The sequence below is a fragment of the Acipenser ruthenus genome, chromosome 5, assembly GCF_902713425.1.
Source record: "Acipenser ruthenus chromosome 5, fAciRut3.2 maternal haplotype, whole genome shotgun sequence".
Classification (NCBI taxonomy): Eukaryota; Metazoa; Chordata; class Actinopteri; order Acipenseriformes; family Acipenseridae; genus Acipenser; species Acipenser ruthenus.
The window spans coordinates 73,841,127-73,865,213 of NC_081193.1; the positions used below are offsets into that span (position 1 = coordinate 73,841,127).

At 37.6% G+C, this 24,087-nt stretch overlaps 1 protein-coding gene across 4 annotated transcripts in view; it reads left to right on the plus strand.

The window, feature by feature from the left end:
* LOC117402475 (potassium voltage-gated channel subfamily H member 1-like) overlaps positions 1-19,034 on the plus strand; it is a 110,125-nt gene extending 91,091 nt beyond the window's left edge. For all 4 annotated transcript variants that reach the window (XM_034003660.3, XM_034003661.3, XM_034003663.3 and 1 more), the window contains one exon: positions 17,361-19,034. In XM_034003660.3, coding sequence (XP_033859551.1) covers positions 17,361-18,209 — 849 coding nt within the window. In that variant the 3' untranslated portion in view covers positions 18,210-19,034. The remainder of the gene's footprint in view (positions 1-17,360) is intronic.
* Positions 19,035-24,087: the final 5,053 nt, after the last annotated feature.

Sequence of the window (24,087 nt, forward strand, 5' to 3'; positions counted from 1 at the left end):
GACCTTTGTAGCTTTGCTAGTGAAGAGAGCACAGTGACTATGTTATGCAATGCTGAAATAAAGCTGCTGAAGTAGTCAGTCTACATCCAGTTGTTTGATTTCTACGTGTCATTCAAACTGGAGAGCTGTTATTGTTGTTGTGACTGACAGCAACCACTACTCACGATTAAATATATATATTCAGAGAGCATGTACTAGAACAGAGATTTCCTTTCATGAAGCCGACAAAAAAGATAAATTACATAAATGAATACTGTATTTATGTATTTTCTAGCGGATTGATTTGGAACAGAAATTAAACATAGTGTGAAAGATATCATTCGAGTCTTTTACCAGAGATTAGGGAATTCATATTGACCATTCAGGTTAAAGGAAATCTCCAATCCATTTTCTAATGTTGTCATTAAAGTTGCTATAAAAGGAAATGCAGATAAGATTGTACTGTAGCAGAAGTAGGCTTTGAATCGAATTCCTGTCAAATTATCTGGTTAAACGTTGATATGCTGCATAAATAATTATAAAGCCCTTATGACTGGTGCACTACTGTAGAATGGAAGAAGACTACCAAATGTCTATGACTGGCATAGCATTGTAAATTGCTCTTATTCTTGTCAGAGATAAGAAACATTTTAACAAACCAAATGTCCTTTTCCAGGTCAGTATGTGGTTATGCACTGACATACACTTGGGAGCTTTTATTGGGCTGAAGTCACTTGTATCACCTGCATGTTTTTTAGTTTATGCCTATGAGGGAGCTGTTTGCTATGTACATTGTTAAAAGGTGCCACGCATCTTACACGACTTCTATGCCCTTGCTTAATGAGGGAATTTGTAACCACACGCGATCTCACAGTTTACAGTATAAGGTATCCTGTTGTGCTTTTTTACTTTGGTTAAAATGCTACTTATGTCAGCTGTTCATGTCAAAGCAGTGGGGTGCTTTTGCTATGTGTTGTATCACATTACTGAGCAAAGCTATGCTTAGCGTATGTTGGGCTCGGTTAAGACAGTGCTGATGAGTAAGTGTATTGGAAATCCCTGAGGCTCATTTAGTCCAAGGCTCATTGCTCCACCAGTGAAGAGAGGTATTGACTTGAGGAACATGGGAGGATTTTGGCAACTAGTGATTTAAGAAGATCAGCAGCATAAAACAGCAAATACTTGTGTAGCCAGGCACAGGCTAAACGTCTGACTAATCTAATCTCAATCCTTTCTGAAAACTGATTTTTTTTTAGTCTGAAGTCAGTGTGTATGTAACCACTGATTTCAGTCGTTTTTCATCTTTTAAACAGAACAGTGGTATCAGCCCAAGTCAGTATTTTTAGCTAGCCCCTTGCTTTCTCTACTGTCTGTACACTAAGGAATCAACACAAACATTTCTTATTTCCAGATTGAACAGTTCAGGGCTGATGATGGATGTTTAACTTCACTTGAGTGCTACTCAATAGGTTGATTCAGTTGTCCAATTTCCTTCTACTTCAAGTGGCTTAGATCATTTAACATTATTTGTATTATTCTCAGAAGTTCACACACTGTAGAACCAAACTGATTAATGTAAACAACACTGTGGTTGATTGATAAATGGGAGCAACTTGATAATTCTGGGATTACTATACACCACATAATAATGTATGGCAGTTCTAAAATAATTGGGGCCTTTCGCACAGCGGCAGTGCCTTATTCAGACTGTATTCAGAGTAATCATAACATCAGATCAACAATTCTCTTTCCACAGTTTATTATTATAACATCAGTATACAATGTGATTTCCCTCCTTTCGCTGTTAAAAACTAGATGATAAGATGGTGTTTTCCATCAGGTATTGAATTTACTGCTTACAATGCAGCTTTTAAAATCTTGTCAAATCCTCGGAAGAGCAGACAAATTTGCAGTTACCTGAGTGCTACCTGCCTTAAAACCAGTAATATGGAATGCTCTTAAGAATGTGTAATTATAGTTGAATTTAACGGGTGATGAACACAAGATACTTTGCTGAAGTGGAAAAATGGATTGAGTTATTCTATTATTGGTGCTATTTTTGTGTATTTATAATTTTAGTGCCTAGACATTTTCTGTGTGGTTACTATGCTTGTGGTACATATCACTGAAGTGTGACATATATTGGCAACAAAAGACCAAACCAACAATCTACTGTAAGATCAACCTAATTATGTAATTGCTTACCTTACTAATTATAAGTAAACAAGATTAAGCGTTTCTGCCGAGATAACGCTTGAAAGAGAAATTCTGATGCTATCAGGCTAATGCTGTTTGTATTTTAATCCTCCTTCTGTGTTCTGGTGCATTGGACTATTGCTAACCCCAACAGAAAATGAAGGTTTAACATTCCTCAGATTCAGGTTAAGGCACAGTAGCTGAATGCCAATAAAACTGAGATTTCTAACAAATGTTACAATCCAGTGTACAATTACTTGTTAAACAAGGTCAAATTTGCTTGTCCTTAAAAAAAACCTACTGATCTTCTGTACCTTTGCTTATAAAATGTGGTTATTAAAAATAGATTTATAGGCAAGAAATAATCACAGATAGTAATATATTTAAGCATCCCTGGAAGGAGAGCTTGTATAAGTTATTGTTATTTATTTCTTAGCAGACGCCCTTATCCAGGGCGACTTACAATTGTTACAAGATATCACATTATTTTTACATATAATTACATTATTTTTTACATATTATTTTTACATACAATTACCCATTTATACAGTTGGGTTTTTACTGGAGCAATCTAGGTAAAGTACCTTTCTCAAGGGTATATGTTGCCACTACTAATATCTTCAGATGGCAACTTCATATTTTCAATTTTAAGGAAACTCCTCTAGAAAAATCTAACACTTTTACCTAAGATGGTTGCCATATTAGGGTCAGGTGATTTTTTTTTCATTCTGGATGATGAGGACTTAATACTTCAAAGTACTGGCTTCATACTATTGGCTGTAATATTCAATCATGGGTGTTTTACAAGAAAAAAAATAATTATGACTGTTATTTTATAAAGCTGCCAATGGCACAGTGTCAAAGCCACATATCTCAAAAACCATTTGAGGTAGTTACTTTATATATGCTAGGTTGTATAAACCCTGCATGCCAAAGGTTATGCTGACCATGACTTGTCAATAAAGTTCCATAACAGGGAGTGGCCAGTAGAAATTAACCATTTCACTGCCACATTATTTTATCCTCTGGCCATGTCAAAGATTCAGATCTTCTTCACATATTCCCATTTCCTCGCTTTTAAAAACCATTCAGTCCAAAATCTCCTTTTCATTATGGCTCCCTGGATGCTTTTTTTTGGTCACACAAGCTCCCATTTCTATTTTGTTTTGAATTATATTAGCACAGCATTTGGATATAGATGCTATTATAGAAATAACTACAATTATCTTTAAGCTCCAGATTTTCAATTTTCATTAGAACATTTTGATATTCTTTGTAAATATTTTGATAGAGCATCATATTTGAAGACTGTTCTTTAATGTTAAAATTCGGGTCAGATAGAGTTTGATCCTACACCTCATCACGAATTAGCAGGCCAGGTCTTTGGAGGCTCGTGTACATTTGGTTTTCATAAATGAGGCTATTTGTTACTGTCTTTTATGTACTACTGCGTAGTACTCTACAGATGTTCCACTGAAGTCAATTTGCAAAGACCCAAAGAAATTATAACACATTATTATTTTGCTTTATTGTGCTAGTGTTACTGTTTGGGTTTGCATTCTTTAAAAGTAAGATCTCCCCATTTGAAAGGTCTGCCCCTCACCTTGGACCTGATTGAAGGGGAGTGTATTTTGCCTCTTAAAGCAAAGGATGGTCTTATTGGATATTGTCTGTGGAGGTGTGCTCAGTTTATTTCATTGATTCAGCAATGTATAACTATGGTGGGTGACAGCTGTCAGCTTTCATGCATGCCTGTAGGGATAGACCTGTACAACACAGGCAGCTAAGGCACTGAAAACAAAAACTGTCAAGTCTTCATTCTCTCGAACAACCAGCTCGGGACTTTTTTTTATTACTACCTTCTGGGTATCACTAGATTGTGTGTTCAATGAAAGTCATCGGTCACGGAAAGTCATTTTTCTAGCTCCTTAATATCTCCCAGCATGGCTAACTTACCCACACACTCACAAGGTACACCAGGCCAGATTCTTCAAGGCCAACACCTTTACTTGAAACTTTAAAATTACCTCCACTTGTTCTGATTGGAACTGATGGCCCCTACTCAAAACTTCAACCTGCCTCACACATATAATGTTTGTGTTCCTGCGTGCAATGATAAAAATGCCATTTTTACATTGTTCTATTAAATAACATTTTTAAAGCATTTTACTAACACATGGCATCTAATTGTTAATATAACTGAAGAGAAAACACTCCAGTATGGTGATAACTAGGGCCCTGTGAAATTCACGGACGAATTACAATGACACAAATAACCTGCAATTCAAACCTTAAGATGTCTGTGTAGCCACTCCAGCTGAACTGATCAAAAGATGAATTAAGTAAACATCCCATTAAATTCTGGCTAATTAGAAAACACCCCCTAATTACGAGGGACAATTATTGCCTTTCTAGAAATTGATGCATTTAAAGAAAAAGCTTACCTTGAGACTTGCTATTTTAGAAGAAATAAGTTCACCAGCAAACTCAAAAAGCATTTCTTTGAGGGACTGCACACAGCAATATCGACCTGGTGTGCTGCGCACTGATGGGTATAGCTTATTTTGAAAGCGGTAACATTAGAATTCATCAAACGTATAACAAAGCTGCAGAATTAATAAATACATACAGAGCACTGGCATGAGTTGCACAAGTTTCTGAAGGCAGTGAGGATTTTAGACCCACAACGTTTGTAGTTTGGATAAAGAACCCCTCCCGTTAGATTGTATTCCAGGGTTTAATGCTGACTGTAAATCAGAAATGGAGGGATAGCAACTATGTGCAAAAGAAAACGATAGTGGAATTTCTTTGACTGAATTTTGGAGAAATACAGAACTATTTCCCAATTTAGCAAGAAAGGCTAAAATATATTTGTTAGTTGTTACCAATTCTGTGGATGCTGAAAGAAGTGTTTTCTTCATATGGACACATTTTCACAGAGCAACGTCAATCCATAAAAGAAGACAGAGTTAACCAACTGATGATGCTTAAGTTTAATAGCAAAATATAATGCACAAGAACTGAGAATGGATTTTTATGTCTTTGATGCAAACATAAATTACACTTATGAGCTTCTTATGAACAACCTTTTTTACATTATATTCAAATAACAAAACAAAACCAATAAAAACAAAAGAAAGAAAAAATAAATAAACACAGCTAACGTTACAGAATCTATTAAATTCCCAGATTCCAATAAATGGTTATATTAGCTACAGTGTACAGGTTATATTAGCTACAGGGATCTGTGCCAAAAACAGGAAAATCCATTAAAAAAAAACATCTTCTCTTCTGTTGACTAAATATATATTTGTGCCCGGTGAGATCCAGATATCAAGAAAATGCAATACATTTACGTAAAAGTGCACTGGTAAATTAAAACCTAAATAAGGTATTTACACTTATGAGTTCTCTGAAATAATATTGAAAAAAACGTCCTTTTAAAATCCTGTTATACGTATTCACAGGGGTGTAAGGGTTGAATAAATGTCAGTAACCATCTACAGCATTGTGTTTATTAATCTGCCAATACGTATGTTGTAGTAATGGGATGACCAATTCAAATGGTTATAGTAACGGCATGATTGTTTAATGATTTCTCATTACGTGGCTAACTGTGGAGGCTATAGTGGCATCTTGTGGCTGTAGGACTTAATTACTGGTTAAAAGACAAGTCGTGTAAAACACAAGGCCTGAGTGGTAACATATATCAATAAGAAGAGGGAGTCAGAAATCCATCTAAGGACTTATGACTCTGTTTGTTTGTGTCAGAAACAGTGCTGTCACATTCTGATCGCCTATTCATATGTATATAACAAATCCCATTGCAAGAAAGATGAGTTCTAATGTGTGATTCTAAGGATTATACTCTTTTTTTAGATCTGTAGATCACTGTAAAATGATCCTCCGATGAGCCATTCCATTACCTTGCTCATCTGTGTTTTAAAAACGCCTACTTTAAACCCGGTTGGCTACAAATTTTTTTTTTACAAAATTTCAACTTTCTAACAAGGACAAAACAGGACCCCAGATGGAAGCGGTTTTAATGACAAGAGACGTAATCATTGGCAAATTAGAAGACAGTAAACTGAAGAAACCTCTTATCTAAAGGAACTGAAAATATTAAGGACTGCGAGAAGAAACTGCTCTAAAACGGAAGATGAAAAAGTTAATAATCAAAATGGGCTTTAAAAAACAGTGCTAACCAAACATTCCTTAAAACAACCACTTGAATAAAGTTTTTATTCAAAACTATAAATACATATTTGTATATGTTTTTTAGGACCTGTGATCATTACCCAAAATGCTTTGGGTGAGTAAATAAAATAATGTTCTTGGGCTGATCCTAAGGTTAATGTGCAAAGAGCTTTCTTTTGTTAACAAAACTACATTGTGATGCCTGCAGTACGTTGCTCTTGAGCAGTTCGAGTTAAACAGCTAACCCCAGGGGCCACACTAGGTGGTTCACTGTTAATGTAAGGAATAATTGAATTACTGGAATTAATTAAATAAAAATGATTTAGACTGTGCATAAGCTGGCTTCCCATTAACACCACATATCTTTAATTTGCCGGTTGAGTTGGTATTAGGGTTAACGACTTTTTAAATATGTAGGATAGCTGAATTATTCTAATGCGGCAACTGTAGTTTCACATTAACACACACGGTTTAAAATATACAGTTCACTTTTAAGTACAAAATGTAACCATCACTGTATGGGTATTTACCTCCTAAAGACCCCGAAACCTGAATAAGATATATCAAAGCTGCTCACAGAGCCTGTGACGTAGTCGTGGCCCCGACCCCGAGGGCATAAAAGCACTGCGCTCACAGATCTCCGCGCCATTCTTCCTATCAAGACTGACCTGATGGACGAGCCTTGTTCAGATAAGTTCTTGTACCTCTATCTGCTATATATTTTGCATTTATTATGTTTTTACACAAAATGTATGTGATATTAAAATAATCGCTGTAACAGTTTTCACTAATTATGCATAATTTGTGCACTACAGCCTGTTGTTTGTTACGTCCCACTGCAGCCTTGTGCCCCATATGAAGCTATCGGCTTAGTCCCTCCTTCCTAGGGATCCAGCAACGTAATTCAGCTGACTTGTCCTCTCCCTCCAGGCTGCTTAGCGCCGTCTGGAGTTATTATTTCTCATTTTTTGTTTCGGGACATTTTATTCTCGTTTATTCTCTGTTGAGGACAAGAATGGCAGATGCTCTTCCTGCCTGGGGTCAGAGCACGCCAAGGAGGCACTGGTGAACCGCGGTTTCTGCGAGTTATGTGCACATTTCTGTAAGCACACACTGGAGAAACGTCTCTCCCGAAGCTCTACAGTGCGCTGTGTGTTCCTTACTCCTGCACAGCGCTCTTCCCCATCATCCTCTGTTAGAGAGGTGGCTGTGTCCTCACCACATGGCTCTGTGCCATAGGAGACCAGACGACGCACCCGGGAAAGTAACCCACGCAAGGAACTTTCTTCTCGGTCTTCCTCATCTTCCTCTGCTTCTCCTTCTCCTTTCCCTGAGGAAGAAGAGTCGCCATTCAAAACGATTGGCGGACTCAGAGCAGATGGAAAAGCTCTGGGCAGCTGTTTCCCACCAAGGAACGGTTCTAGTATAATTACTGTGTGAACGGTCGGCGTCACCTGCCCCACCTGTCCCCCAGTAGATGTCTTGTCCCCAAGGGGCTACGGGTGCAGATTGCCCACAGGAGGACATACGGGGCAGCAGTGTGGAGTAGTGGTTAGGGCTCTGGACTCTTGACAGGAGGGTCGTGGCTTCAATCCTTGGTGGGGGGACACTGCCTGGAGTACCCTTGAGCAAGGTACTTTACCTAGATTGCTCCAGTAAAAAAAACAACTGTATAAATGGGTAATTGTATGTAAAAATAATGTGATATCTTGTATCAATTGTAAGTCGCCCCGTATAAGGGCGTCTGCTAATAAATAAATAATAATAATAATAATACTCTCTACTGTCGCCTCTAATGAGGTGGGTGAACAAGAGCTGGCGTTCCCGTCTGAGGATGTGCAGTCCAACGGCACGTCCCCTGCGGATGAGCCTATCATCTCTCCCATGTCACCCCCAGTGCACCCAGATTTCCTTTTAGAAATCCAGTCATCCAGGGGTCACCCGGCTACAGCTCCTGCTGTTAAGTGGTCGATGGACGCCCCTTTACAGGGTGCATGATGTGGAGAAACTGGGTCTGGCCCATTTTCCGCCGGAGGAGGCTTCAATTGCCATCTTGGTACAGGCACCTAATTTAGCGCTCCTGTCCAAGGACGCTACCTACCGTAACAAGCAGTGGCGGGTCTCAGAGGTGATCCTCAAACGTGCCTTTTCAGCCAGTGCATTCGTCGCACGGCTAGACAATTATAATTGTATTCTGGTAGCCTGGCTGCGCTGATAGCTGCACGTAGGCAGCTCTAGCTTTCCCAGGCACTCGTGCCTGACAGTGACAAAGCATCACTGTTGGATGCCCCTATTACACCAGGGCATACATTTGGTCCCACGGTGGACAAAATGCTGCAGCGCTCTCACCGCTTGCAGGAATCCACAAAGAAGCTGGTTCGCTTGCTTCCCAAGCGACCACCACCAGTGCGCAAACCAGCGGCTGTGCCAGCTGCCAGAGGTGGTGCTCAGAACTGACCCTTTAATAGGTTTCGCCATCTGGTGCAAAAACAGAAGCCTCAGGCCAAGCCACAAGCTGTGCAGCAGTCCTAGGAGTTTGCTGACACAAGCCCAGGGCCCCTTTTCAGGGAGCCATGGTAACGCACAAAGCAGCCTCTCGGCTTAGCCTTGACCGACTGCACCCAGCTACCTCCAGACCCTCATCTCTCCCTACACCCCCACTCGACCTCTCCGCTCCTCCTGCACTAGAAGACTGGCTCTACCTCCTTTACGCTCCCCTGCCTCCAGAGCCCGCTCCTTCTCCACCCTCGCCCCGCAGTGGTGGAATGACCTTCCTACAGATGTCAGGACTGCCCAGTTCCTGACCACCTTCCGGTGCCTCCTCAAGACTCACCTCTTCAGACAGCTCCTGTAGAAATCCTCTGTTTTTCCCCCTGGACACTTATCACTCTTCCTTACATGCGCTTTACTTACTCTTATCTGCCCCCTATTTTACTGCATTTAATCATGTACTTTAGATTACTGTAATCTGTCAAGTATTATTTAATCTGTAGTATTTTGTATTTAATTATATCCTGATGCAACTATCACTGACACTTACCTGCTCCGTTATTGAATCGTATTTTGTGTATTTTGTCATACTTGTACTTGCTAGAACCAAAGTCATTGTATTTATCTTGCTCTTAATTGTATTATTACTTGTACTGTGATTCTTGAAATGTATTTGTTTACGACTGTAAGTCGCCCTGGATAAGGGAGTCTGCTAAGAAATAAATAATAATAATAATAAAGTATTGGCGTCAGTGCACCACAGACATCTGGATGCTTACTACTGTTCAGACCGGCTACTCACTACAGATCAAGCACAGTCCCCCTCCCTTTCAGAGCATGACTGTAACATCAGTCACGGACCCACAGGACTTTGCGGTGGTGTCTCAGAAGGTAGCAAATATGGGCTATTTGCATGATAGACACCCTCCAGTTGGAGGAAGGGTTCTATTAAGGTACTTCCTAGTGCCCAAGTGGGGGCCCTGGCTTACTACATTGACAAGCCAAAAAGTTGTAGGCATTCCGAACAATTTTTTGTCTGCTATGGGGCTAAGTCCCATGGTCATGCCCTGTCTAAGCAGTGGCTGCCCAAATGGATAGCAGACAGTGTCACAACTTGCCCCTTCCAGAAAAGCCCATTCCACCAGGGGCATAGCAACTTTGTGGGCTTTATTCCAGAGTGCGTCTGTCAAGGACATTTGCAATGCAGCGGTTTGGTGTACTCCTAATACCCTGGCTTTGGAACAAAAGTGTTAAGGGTGGCTTCCCAGTTGACCCTTACAACACAGGCTTAGAGGTGAGTTTCTCCCTCAGTTTTTTTAGCCCTAGCTACCTGTTACTGGTGTTACGTATGGTAACGCACAGCAGCCTCTCGGCTTAGCCTTGTAGCATTCCAGTCGTTCTGCAATCTTGCCCTTGCGACGGCTTTGGTACTGTCATCCATATGGTAATGGTAATAGTTCCCTGAAATAGAAATGTAACCCTTAACCTTCAAGGTTGCTGTGTCCATTATTGCAGCAGGCTTGAAAGAAAAATGACTCGGAGGTCTGCAAGCGCAATATTTTTATGCCCTCGGGGGCAGGCCATGACTGAGTCACAGGCTCTGCGAGCAGCTTTGATATATCTTATTCCGGTTTCGGGGTCTTTACCCAGACAGTAATGAATACATTTCTGTTTCAAGGAACCAGGGTTATGATAATAACCTAACAATTTAAAATAATGAATTTATTCGTCTGCAGCGTGAAACTAACGGAAAATCACAAATGATATTGCACGCAATAAATATTTGAAATTGCTTTAGGAGGAAAGCTATAAAACTAAGCATCTGTATATAATGTCTGTATTTCAATATAAATTGCAAAAACACAAAGTGCATTAAACAGGACATGTGACTGAAACATTATTTTGCTTTTTATTTTAAATATAATTGTAAAATTACCTGAGATGATGCCATGAAATGTATTGTATTAAATTAAATAAAGGTATGTTACTAGTATTAAGGTTCAAATTTAGAGTGATGCTTCAAGGCGTTACCAAAAGATGGGTTGTATTTAACAACATTAAACAAAATCAGAAAATACTGTAGCTTTATTACCTGTAATACAAAAAATGCAAACAGGTTTTAGTTATAAAACATTTACCATAGTAAATGTTGAACGTTACCATGCTTTCATTGTACTTATACTATGCATTTACCATGGCTGGCCATGTTTACCATACTTGATTTACCTGATTTTACTGTGCATGTGCATTAAAATGCTTTCACAATACCTTTGCTATGCTTGTCATACTTTTGCCATGACACACCGAGCTAGTGGCAGCATTGTCTTTACATTATCTAATAAACATGCTGCATGTCAGCATCCTGAGCACTGCTCTCGTGTGGTTGTTAAGCCCTCAAGCAGATGGGATATGGCTTTTATTTTATGTATGCAGGATGGGAGCCAAATGTGTATTCTGCTGATATACAAAAGAAAAAAGTGTAATGTGCTTTAGATTCTATCAGAGCATGCTCCCAATTAGAAATCAATCTTACAGTATGTGATGCTTGAGGACATGCTTTCAAAGTGTTTGTCTTTAATTTTTTGAAAGGAGACTAAGATATCATGTTTTTTAAGATAATTTATGTTGCATTAAGTGTGTGTTTGCTGTAAAGGGCAAGATAAAATGTGTAGGAAAACCAGTTGATTTTGATAGCGGCTTGTTGCACAAATATATTGCATGAGGAACAGTCTCAAATGTTCAGTGCATGCCTGCTTCAAAACAGACTACTCTGATCATTTCCACCCCAACTTCCCTTAGGGGTTAGAGACAGGTATAATTCAGGGCTGGTAGTGTATCCCTCCAGTAGAATTTATTCACCATTGAATCACTGTTGTATATACAGTAGGGAGAGGCAACTCAAATCTTCAAGGGCCGTTCCATCCAGATTCAGTGTTCCACTCATGTCTTGTGTTTTTTTATTTTTTTTTATGGGGTGCCATGTGTGAAAAAAAAGCGTTCATATTTGTTCCAGATTTAACTTTAATCTTGTATTTTTTCCCCAGATTTACAAATGTTGTGAAAATAAATAAATATTTTTTTTTTATATGTGTACATTCAAAAATAATTTATAGATTTTAAAGTATTTAGCAAGTTTTCAACATTTAAATGCTAAATCTTTATTTTAACAATACATATAGATGTTCTTATTAAATATTTAATATATTGTAATTACTCAAATATATTTTAGACTGTGTTAAGGTACTTTGGTCTGGGTTCAGCAGTTGTTCTTCAGTTGCAGTTACTAGCAACATACCTTTTAAACACAGGCTAGCTCAGGAGTGTCTTAGTGTTAGCAATCACCAGGCTGTCTAGATGACACCTACTGTGGGGTTAGTTTCCTTTTGTATTTCTGGCAATACAGAGCAAGATGTTCACTAGATGGTTATTGATACTATAAAGACATGTTGGCTGTTGTAAGAATGTTGCAGGTTTTATCACAATTTGATAAGATTTAAAATACACGTGTGAAATGCAAAGGTACATGAAAACTGTGATGTATGAGTATGTGATGGTTTACATGTCTCTAAAAGGTTAAAAAAAAGAGTTAAGGTGTTTTATTTCTGACTGATTTCTCTTGTTTGTACCTCGGGATGCACTGTGTGTGCTGCTGCCACCTCCCCCAGTCTGTTCAGGGTGAGGTTGATGAGAGAGCTGCAGGCCTAGTCACAGCCTGAGACTCCACAGCTCTGTTCTCCCCAGAGTCAGAACTGACTGGCAGCTTCTGTCACGCTAAGTTAGAGAGCTCTGTGTTTTTTCTTCTTTTCCTCCCAGGAGATAATAACTTTCTAACTTTTACAGTATGTAAAATAATAATAATCTTTTTAATCATCTTTATTTTATATAGCACAATTCATGCAGCACATCTCAAAGCGCTTTACAATCGAAAAACACACTAATTCATAATCATAAGTAATCACACAGACTATACATATTAAAACATAGCGCACAAAACACACATACTATACAAATTCATAAAAGCAGATCTCCTACATAGGCTGATATGCCAATTTAAAATGTGCATTTTTAAGTGACTGTGGCAAAGTGGTTTGCAGTGCGCAGGTGTAGATGTGATGCAATGCTTGCTTTTATTTGTTGTATTTGACAAAAATCAACAGGTGTTTACTTGTTGCTTTTACTTCAGAAAATGAATACAAAGCATAATGTAGTATTATATTGTGCTTGACAGTCACACATTAATAACATTTTGCATTTGTACTAGTAAAAACACTTCTGTAGAAAAAAATATATATAATGTGACATTAACTTTTATAGCCACTTGCTGTCAAACATTGCGTATTATATAACTTCTACCTATACTGTATAGTAGAAAAAAATGTAGTCTACGCAATGTCAACTACAACAACGTTTGTTAAATTCTTATTTTAAGCATACACTGCTTAAAAATGCAGCCCAACTTAAATTGAAAAAACTTAAAAAAAAAAGATTAAATTTCCGGTTACAAAATTCAGTCAAACTTGAATTTGTTACTTAACAAAAAACAGCACGGTAATCCATTTCTGCTTCAAAATGCCACCAAATACTCACAAATTACAAAAGGTCATTTTGAAGTACATTGTGTAATAATAATAATAATAATAATAATGTAACAGTCCGGCAGTCTGCGTTAACTAAGATGACTTGTTTTGCTGTTCGGACGCATAGAGTGTTGAGCAGCACGGGTCAGGTGAACACTCCAAAGTCTTAAATATTCAAAGAAGAGAGCTTTTTTAAAAAGCATCAGAATAATATTCTACTCACAGTTCATTGTTGGATTTAATGTAGCATCAAGTCTGTTCTGCTGCACACAACTCAGCTATCCTATTGTTGTCTTCAGATATTAAAAAAAAATCCAAACACAGCTCTTTTGAACACTGGAAAAATGACTGTCTTAGTGTTCTTGCGTCATTAGTATAGTACATTCAATTCTGTGCTGGAAGAAATTCAAGCATGATTATCGGGTAAAATAACAAAAACTGCCCATCGCTGATATGTTTTTTTTTCTATATTGGTGCCATGCCGATAGGCTACCAATTATCGGGGTGCACCCCTAGTATAAATGTTTTGGATGAATGAATGCTTGTATGTATGTGCCAAAGCCACTAGGCCACTCTTGTAAAAGAGTTAACTACATCAACAAGTTTTTTTTTTACCTTTTTAAATAAATAAATGATATTTCTGTTTACTGCTTCTATTCACATTGACTGCTCATATTTAGGAACATTGTGGCCTTTTAAGCCTGGTGTTGAAATGATTACCTCTAAATGAATGTCCTGCACAATATTATTGGTATAAGAAACATATTTTGAAAAAAAGAATAACCACCTCCTGCTGCAAATTGGCTCATAGACTGGCATTATAACAAGCTAATTTCAAGAGGGAGGACGATAACTTTGAGGATGTGTAAAATAAAGTTTGGTTTCTTTCGATAAACAGATTGCACCTAAGGACTAACATTATAAACAGTCAATAAAAAAGTCAGAGTTAGATTGAACATTATTGTGGGACATTGCAGCTTTCAATACATCAGCTATTTACCTCTGCACTAAAGTGAAAAAATAGGAAAAAAGACTAAGAACAGTAGCAAGGATATTACTGTTCTGTCCTGCACAAAGAGGGTCTGTGTTGTGTTTATAGCAATATTCGAGTCAATCACTTAATCCAACTTGACACATAAACCAGCCACCTCAGCGATGGGCGCTCAAAAGGACAGAACGTGTGAAGACTGTAGAAAGCTGAGACAGATTGCTCACTCCAGGCTGGGTGTGTTGGCAAGGCGGCTTGGTGCCCAGCATTGCCACTGGCATACTGTGCATGACCTTCACAGCACTCCCCTTGTCACTACGATCTTCACTTTTTTTTTTCTTATGTAAGGAATCGATAACAGTCTGAGGTGTATCCTGTTGCCGGCTGTCAAGAAAAGCCTTCAGTTAGCTATTAAGACTCTCTACTAAAGAAAGGCTGAAAAGCTGTGGTATCAATTCGACACATTAAATATTGCTACTTGTACTACACCACTGAAACATCTCATTACAAAACATTAAGAGTGGTTATGGCTCCAAGGCAAAAAAACTTACAGCCTTCAGTTCATTAGTAGCACAGAAATGCACAAACAGAATATAAATAATTTGGGGGTATATCATATTTGAAGCAATCGAGTTGTAAACATGTGGCCTAAACAAAAGTCACAGGGCCTAAAGTTGTATGGTACCTGACCAACAAAATAAAACATATATATAAAAAAGACATTCTTATTGCAATCAGTGTCAGTTAGAAATGTCGAATGTGATTTCTCTGTTTAGAAATAAAGTAGAACTTGGAGGAATTGAGCTAGTCAGTCCATTGTTAGAAGAATAAGACTGTAACACAAAGCTTAACTCACAACATAAAAATATTAACACATATGAAACTACAGGAGTTGTTTATTCAATTGCATTTTGCATGACAATTTTAAACAGGTTCTTTGGGATATTAGTTATTAAACTCAGTCCAGAAACATTATGTTAATGCTTTTTATTTCTTGGAGGATCAGTAGAAGAATTCTATAAGCAGCAATATTTATGAAACCAAGCTGCAGCCCGTTGTTAATTTATTTTGCTAACTAAATATAATGTGTTCTTAGAGACAGATAGATTCCTCCCTAGAGCAGTCACATTAGACTTACAGTACAGTATGTCTGAACTGAGTCTCATTCAGCCAGGGATCAAGCCCTACAGACTCTACAATCAGACAAGACATGACATCAATGATGACACTTGATACGTGGTAGTTTTTGACACTACCAGGCAGCATTGATGACAAGCACAAAGACAACTTCAATTATAAATTCCAGCATCTGTTTTAAAGCAGCCTGCAATGTAGGCTTCTCACAGTTCTTTGATATTGTCAGGCATTGAGAACCTGCTTTTATGTGGTGGAGGAGGTAGGCCTGTTTAGTTGTAGCAGTTTCTCAGAGGAAGGACATGGGTTCATTACTGTACGCAGCAACTATCAGGCTTCAAAAAAATTGCTTGTTGAAATCCTAATAAACATTTCAGAAAAAATCAATTTGTGATTTCCATTCTGTATCTTAATTTGTATTGTAAGCTGAGAAAAAAAAAAAAAAAAACGTTCATTATCCATTTTAATAATATATATCTCTTGTTGCAGAATAAAGCTAGTAATACCCTGTGCCATTTTAATTAGTCTTTCTTTAATTATCCAACCGTTTGCTGGTCTGAGAACCCCAAGCAAATCAAGCTGTTTACTCTTCCCCCTAATTCACCAAGGTCATTAGTGGATAACTGTAATTATCAGAGGGATTTTCAAAGGCAGCCATGAGTATAATGAATGGAGGTTTGTTTGTAATTAAAGTGGTTTTCCTTGCTGTGCCATCTTAAGAGATAAAAGAAATGAGGTAAGCCAGTCTTAGACCAGCAAAGATACAATAGAAGCAGACAGTAAGCTTGAGGATGAATATACATGTATGCTGTTGACAGGAGCACTTAAGACCCCACAAGGGACAAAGAGCTGTAGGTAAAGCTATCAAGCAATAACAAAAACAACATACCGTACTGTATATAAATCAGCTGTATTGGACAAAGGTTTCTTGAGGTTTTGTCCTTGTATTAGAACCCCAGCTTCAGACTGTAATACATTCTGCCAGTGAGGAAGCTTGCAGTGACACACATCATTAGTTTGGCAATGATGAAAATAGATGTTTTCTTGTTTTTACATACTACAGTACAGCACTGTGGAAGCACCAAAGGATATTGTTTAATTTTGGCCTCCTTCTTGGCTACAGCACATTCTTAAATTAAAATTAATTAGCAAAATGCACACCAAAAAGCATACAGCTATACACCACATCACTGTGTGAGTGAGTCTGGAGAAATTACTTACAGTGATCTGGAAAGGTCCCTGTATACAAAATTGTGGAAATGAAACAAACTGCATTTTCTTTCTTAGATACAACCATAACATATTGCTCATGTTCAAGTTTGGGCAAAGAATGAAATCTTGGCATCTCAAATGCATTGAGCTGTGTTACTTTGAGTTTAGACAGATAAAGCCAGCTGCTCACAATGCTGAAGAAATTGAGTGTTCCCATCTTGGCTTTCCAACCATGTTTAATGTTGTTAGACCAAGGAAATGTTGTCCTAAATACTAAAATGTAAACCTACAAAATACAGTGCCACCAAGTGTGTTTCATAGTTACCTAAATGTGTAACCTAATTAGTGTAAATTAAATAATCGGTAAAGCTATTTATAAATCAAGTTTCAAGTGTGTATTGGCCAACAATTACAATTCCTATCTGTTAAGACACACAACATTAATACAAAACTGTTCTTTACTGAATGAAAAAGAAATGCTACAATGCAGCACCTTTTTATAACCTCCTTAAAAAAAAAAAAAAACATAATTAGATTTTTATTAAAAACTAGCCTTTACAGCAAATTTCCTTTTGTGTTTCCTTCAGATTGTATTCCGAAAGATCAGCGATGTGAAGCGTGAGGAAGAAGAGAGACTGAGAAGGAAGAATGAAGCCCCGCTCAACCTCCCGCCGGACCACCCTGTGCGACGGCTCTTCCAGAGGTTCAGACAACAGAAAGAGGCCCGGCTGGCTGCCGAACGAGCCAAGAACCAGGATGAGCCTGACGTGGAAAAGGGGTCAGTCCAGGTGGAGCACACAAGGCCGGACGTGATTGCCACCACCAGCATCGTCACGGTTACAGAGAGTCCCGCCACCCCTGTCCCTTCAGTATCGGTTAATGCCTCCTCTTCAAGAGAGTCTGACCGGGCAAAACTGCAAGCCCCCACAGTGTCAAACTATGCAGGCAGCAAATCAGCTGAGACCACCAAAGGAAAAGGTTGGAACAGATTCAAAGATCCTGTTGGAAAAGCAGACAACTGGAACAAAGTCTCGAAAGCGGAATCCATGGAGACTTTAAAAGAAAGAACTACGGTTCCCGAGGAGACTTCCTTAAAGAAAACGGATTCCTGCGACAGTGGCATTACAAAAAGTGATTTACGGTTGGACAACGTCGGAGAGGTTCGGAGCCCCCAAGAACGAAGTCCTGTTCAGGTGGATGCTAAGCATATGTTTTTACCGATTCCTGAGCAAACCATTCAGGCTTCAATCTCAGAGCTAAAGCACGAACTGAAGGAGGACATCAAAGCCCTAAACAACAGGATGTCCTCCCTAGAAAACCAACTTGTTGAAATTCTTAGAATATTAAAATCTAGGAAATTCCTAAATTCACCCCAGCACCTGTTTGAAATATCAAGACCAGGGTCCTCGGAGTCAGACAAGGATGACGTTTTTTAATGATTTTTACATGGTTTGGTAATTGGACTTCAATGTATGCCTTGGAAGAGGTGCATGGACTATGTGATAAAACCACATGTTATCAATAGTACAATGGTTATTTCTAATAGTAAGGGGAAAAAAGAATATCATGGGCACAGAGCTGTTCATAGTTCTAGTACTGTATGGTAAACATAGCATATCATGAAGTTGTTCTGTATTACTGCATCTGGGACTATACTACAGTACACTAATGTATTTACCATTTGATTTCCTGTGTACTCTAGCTGCATATCTGAGATCTAACCGGTCTTTTTTTTATTTGTAGCGAGCAGAACTATATTTTCATTTATGAATGTAGCCTCCCCCACTTCTAACAGATAACCAATTTTAGAATCTTTTAAATTAAAAAATAGCCCCATTTGCTTTACTTTAGATCATAAATATCAGTTTCACGATTTATGATTCATGTTTTATTCATCAGATCCCCAGGAGTGGGTGCTTATTAACTTCTCTAGATTATCACACAGGAACCACAACAGTTTACAAGCAAAATGTAACTACTGGCATGTCACCAAATCAGTGTTTTTCATTGCTGATATATGTCCCGTTCTAGGGATGTCTAAGTCCTTTTAGATTCTCTGTGTTTTTCCAGTATGAGCCTGGCCGGACATGTACTAATGCTAGGTTGTGATCAGGACGAGAACCTGGATGTGAAATTTTCTTTACTAAATTAGTCCTTATATTTTGGAAATGTTCTGAGTTGGAACAATTTGCTTTCCCTGCTGTTTTGAGGATACTTATCCACCTTACCTCAGGTCTCAAAATTAAATGTGGATTAATGAAGAGTAATGGTATTCTGTCAAACCAATGGAAAACTGAAATGTGTTTTCCAGACTGGTCTTCAAAGATCATTGTTAGTCTCTCTAGTTTGTGCTATACAGTTTCATGTTACTGCCGCTACTTCTGTGTAGAACTCCTTGTTTGTAACCTTGGTTACCAGTTTTCTTATCTCTTCAGCATTTTCCCATACTGAAGGCATGCCTCCTTGCGTAAGGCCAATGCACATTGTATTTCCTCTGCCTTCCCTCCTTCATCTGCATGTATGGCTGTTTTTTTTAATAGATTGTAATGTACCCTATATTCATTCCTGCTTTTCTATTTCCCCATAGTCATGTGTAAAATCATGTGAAAAAAGTAATGTAGGTATATAAAAATTTGAATAATTAATCAAAAAATTTATTATATCAGGACGGTTTGGACTACAAGTCCTTCTTCAGCTGGATGGAAAAAGCAGCGCTGTAGACATCACTATCACTGCTTCTAATTCGGCCATTTTTTAAAACGAAACATTAAATGTGTGCATTTTTCAGAAACTGGTTTTTCAGACACAACCATTAGAGAAGCTCAGTTACGTGTATCTACGATAAACAGAAAGGATGCTTTGTACAAAAGCAACACACGGAATACTAATACGTATCCCCCTAGTTCTTACCTATACACAGGCAGAGAACTGTTTTTTTGTTTGTTTGTTTGTTTTTAAATAGAATAGCAATAGCAGATATTAATCAAATTGTTTTATATTTTGTCCCTAATTAAAATGTATTACTTTCCTTTTAGCACAGTACACTTATTTTAGGTCATGGCAAGTGAGTTTTAACCTTCTAAAGCTAGACTTCAAAGATTAGTTTATTTCAGTTCCCTTACAGGACATGAAAGAGACTTGGTCTTTGTTGAGTTTGCCCTGTTAATTTTTGTCTTGATGTCCTGTTTACTGTACTTAAAAGGGCGAAAGCTGTCGCTTTGAAAGTCACTGCATTACGTGGTACATGGCGGTTTTGGTCATGAATATTATTTTTTAGCTCACTAATTTAACTAATAACTAATCCCCTTAATGTAAATATGAACTACTTTATTTTGGGTGTTTGAACGTCTTTAGGGTAAAATGCTAGTTTATATCTGCATAATATAGCAATAACATTTTGTTAGGGTGTTAACTAAATTACCGGGCCAAATTAGAGAACCACTAAAGTAGGCACCAGTGGGCCAGTAACAACTATAAATCTTGACAAAAATGACCTTGCATTAGGATCTTATTTTACTGTTCTAGGGAAGGCACGGTCCAGTGAATATAATATATTGTAAATCTGTGGTTTATTGTAAATCTCCTCATTCTTAACTTGCCTGATTGGTTCTTGTGAAAAGGGTTACATTTGGAGAATGGTTAATTGTATTAGGTCAATATATATATTTTTTATAAATTGTCAATAGAAGAGAACAATACAGTATTTGGCTGATAAAGGACATTAGTTTGTTTTCTTTCAGTATAGCTACTCTATCTGAGTCTTGCAGTAAGAAAGGTTTTTGCAGTTCTATTAAAAAATGACATGTAACCAGCATTTAGTCTGCTTTGTGAAGTCATCTCTTTTCTTCCCTCTCCATGTAATGAGCACCAAATAAAGTTTTTACTTGATTTCTGTTGCACTTCTTCAATACATTTGAGTGAGCATGAAGAATGATGAAACATGATTAAAAACTATTTTTGTGGTCAGCCAAATAAGCTGCCAGGTAGCTATGTACTGTTTTGGAATGTTACTATATATATATATATATATATATATATATATATATATATATATATATATATATATATATATAAAACAAACACAATGTGATTTATGCACATCTTATCATATTAATATATTTACTGTATCAATTAATTAAGCACAAATGAGACTATTTGTAAAGATGTAAAATATTATTTATAATAAAATATTTTATACATGAAAGCTTCTGTAGTTTCCTTGTTGTAATTCTAGACTTTTTCACCTCTGGAGGCCTGTGTTTAAATCTGGTCACAAGTGGAATAAGTTTGATGCCCTCAAGTCGTTCACCACACTACAGCGCTCCCTCATTATACACTGCAGAACAGGTTATATGGCAGTATGGTTATTGCTCCCATTTGCCCCATAATGCCATTACATTAACATTATATTGTATTATCTTTGTTCGGTGGAACACAAATTATGTATGGCTCCGACTACAGCGTTATACACTGTATTGGGTCAAATTATGTGTCACAAATGGAAGATTTGATAGGGGCATGCTTGCTGGGCAATGTAGGGAGGCTCACATTGTCACTACTTTTGAAATCTCTGACTCTTAAATTCACAATGATTAACTGTAGATATATTGTGTGTGCGTCTGGGTTTATGCTTTCCTTCTAAAACATGGACTTAATGTAATTAATTCCAAATGGAATGTTCTAAACCCCTTCATTATAATCTGATAAACTCTTATCCCTCACCTGCAAAGTTGCGTAACAACTCATTTCTGGAGCCGTGGAAAAACAAAATAGAGTGGTCAACGTAATTTGCAGATGCGTTCTCTTTTAAAACTTGAATGTTCTTTCCACAATACCAAATCTGTCATCATAACAGTATAGCACATTCTGAAAAGCAGACTAAAGGCAACCTCTACAGTGGGCTCATTGTCAAGATACCATTCAATTACATATCACAAACTCTTTGACCTGCTTGCTAATCTGATTAGTGCTGTATATCTCCTCTTAGCCTTTTAGTATTATGGATATGTAATCTGAGCTTTAGGTCTTCAAACCAGCTTTACAGCGAGACAAATGCTGTGCTAATTTATGTGGATTACAATGGTATGTTAAATGACCTTGTACAATGCCAGTAATATATGTGTTTGGTCAATAACACTTGACAGTATTTCAGACATTGGCCTGGATTAAACTGAAATATTGCTCTGCCGTGAACTATTACTACTAAGTAGTGTTATGGTACTGCCATAAACTTATTTATATAAATGGCTGCAAAATTGCATTTTCTCACTTCATTGACAATTTAAACTTTTTATACCCTGCCTTGCAATTAATTCTTTTCCATCATTTTAAACTGTATCTCAGATATTTTGAATCACTAACACCTTTCACTGGCAACACTAAGCCTTATTGATTAACAGTACTAAGAAGTGTTTCTCTGTGAGGATCCATTCCAGCCATTCCACTTTGGATGGTTTCCCAGAGATAATGTACTGCAACCTTCCTTTTTTGTTTGTTTTCCTAGCATACACCAAATATCCTGGCTCTGCAGACTGAACATGTACTACCCCTGAAAAGCTACTTAAGATGGCTTTGTATGATAAAGTGCTTACACACCAGCTCTTTTGTTGCTGCTGATAAAGTTAAACATACAAAACACACAACAAGGGATAATTCTTTATTATTATCATTCGAGAACTTCATTTTACCTTTCATTCTTTCCTTATAAAAACTTCCTAAAAAAAAAAAAAAGTCAAGAAACAGTCATTTATCCAAATACCATAAACCCAACGGCAGTTTCATTCACCATGGGCCAGACAGCAGACCTGAAAGACTTTTGATTCAGGGCTTACAGTAAACACATTTAAATTACTAATGCTTTTGTAAGGAAATAAATCAAAAGCGATGACTCTGTGGACCATTCTGGAAAACAGACTTTCCTGCAGAACTTACATGAAGCACATATACTTCAGAACAATTGAAACCCCTTCTGGCCCTTTCACATTCAATTTGTTCTGTCCTGGCTGTGGCCCTACACACTGTTAACAGGGATCGTGTTCTGATGTTTATAGTTTTCCCTTAAAGACTTGCGATACATTTATATATTACTGAAAACAGAATGTGAATCAAACCTCTTCAAAGGCTTTTCTTTGAATCATGAACAATTTTGGTCCACATGGTCTGGTCATGAGTAAATAAATCTTGGTATAGAAAATGGCATACTAGATATTACAATAGTTTCTTTGGCTTTTAACACCTATTTCTAATCCATACACATGAACGAAGAACAGGTGTACAACAAGGCAGACAGGCCCACTGGAATGTGATCGAACAGACCTTTGGATTTCTAAAAATGAGGTTTCGGTGCCTTGACAAATCAGGGGGTGTGCTTCAATACGATCCCCAAACTGTGGCTAGGATTTTCGTTCCTCTTATGTAGTCGTTGAGAAAGGAAGTGATGTACTTGACGAGAAATTTGTTCACTAACGACCTCATCAACTATTTCAAAGCATTATCATATTGATTTTATTAACAAATTTAGTTTGGAAATCACTTGCTACTAAAGCTGTTACTATACCACGAGTTCGATACAATGATGCTGATTTTTGAAAATTCCCCCCTATACTACGTAAAAAAATAATACAATAAAATACAAATATTACATCTCTAACAGGCTGGGCTTGTTATGTTGCCTAATCACAAAATATAAACAGCTATAATGGGGGTCTGTTAAAAAGTGCTGGTAGTAGTTAGAATTATTTAGATGATAATGGTGCTCCTAGGAAATCCTAAATAACCACTTTAACCAAAGCTCCCAGTGCTACAGTATTGAGTATTGAAATCAAAACTGTTCAAGCACAATGCAATATATCTCCAAGCCAACAGATGGCTCTGTAGTTGTGAACTATTGTATTTCTTGCTCTTATTGTATTACTTGTATTGTAACACTTGAAATGCATTTGCTTACGATTGTAAGTCGCCCTGGATAAGGGCGTCTGCTAAGAAATAAATAATAATAATAATATCTGATCTTCAGCTTCACAACATACCACTGCATTGTCAATATTATTGCCTAGCCAGTGTTTTCAACCAAAGTGCATATGCACATAGAAAAAAATAACAGCAAAACAGCAAGTCTGATAGTGCTATTGTGTAAACTATATATCTGCTTTCAATTCTAGCAGGACTGGATCCTTATCTTAAATGTAGGCAAACGGACAGGATCCTTTATTACCTGGATGCACCAAACAAGAGTTCAATTTAACTGTATTTCTCTTCTTCTCAGCCTGCTGATGCTACTGGTGTTGAACTTAGAACATCTCTGAAATTCATCTC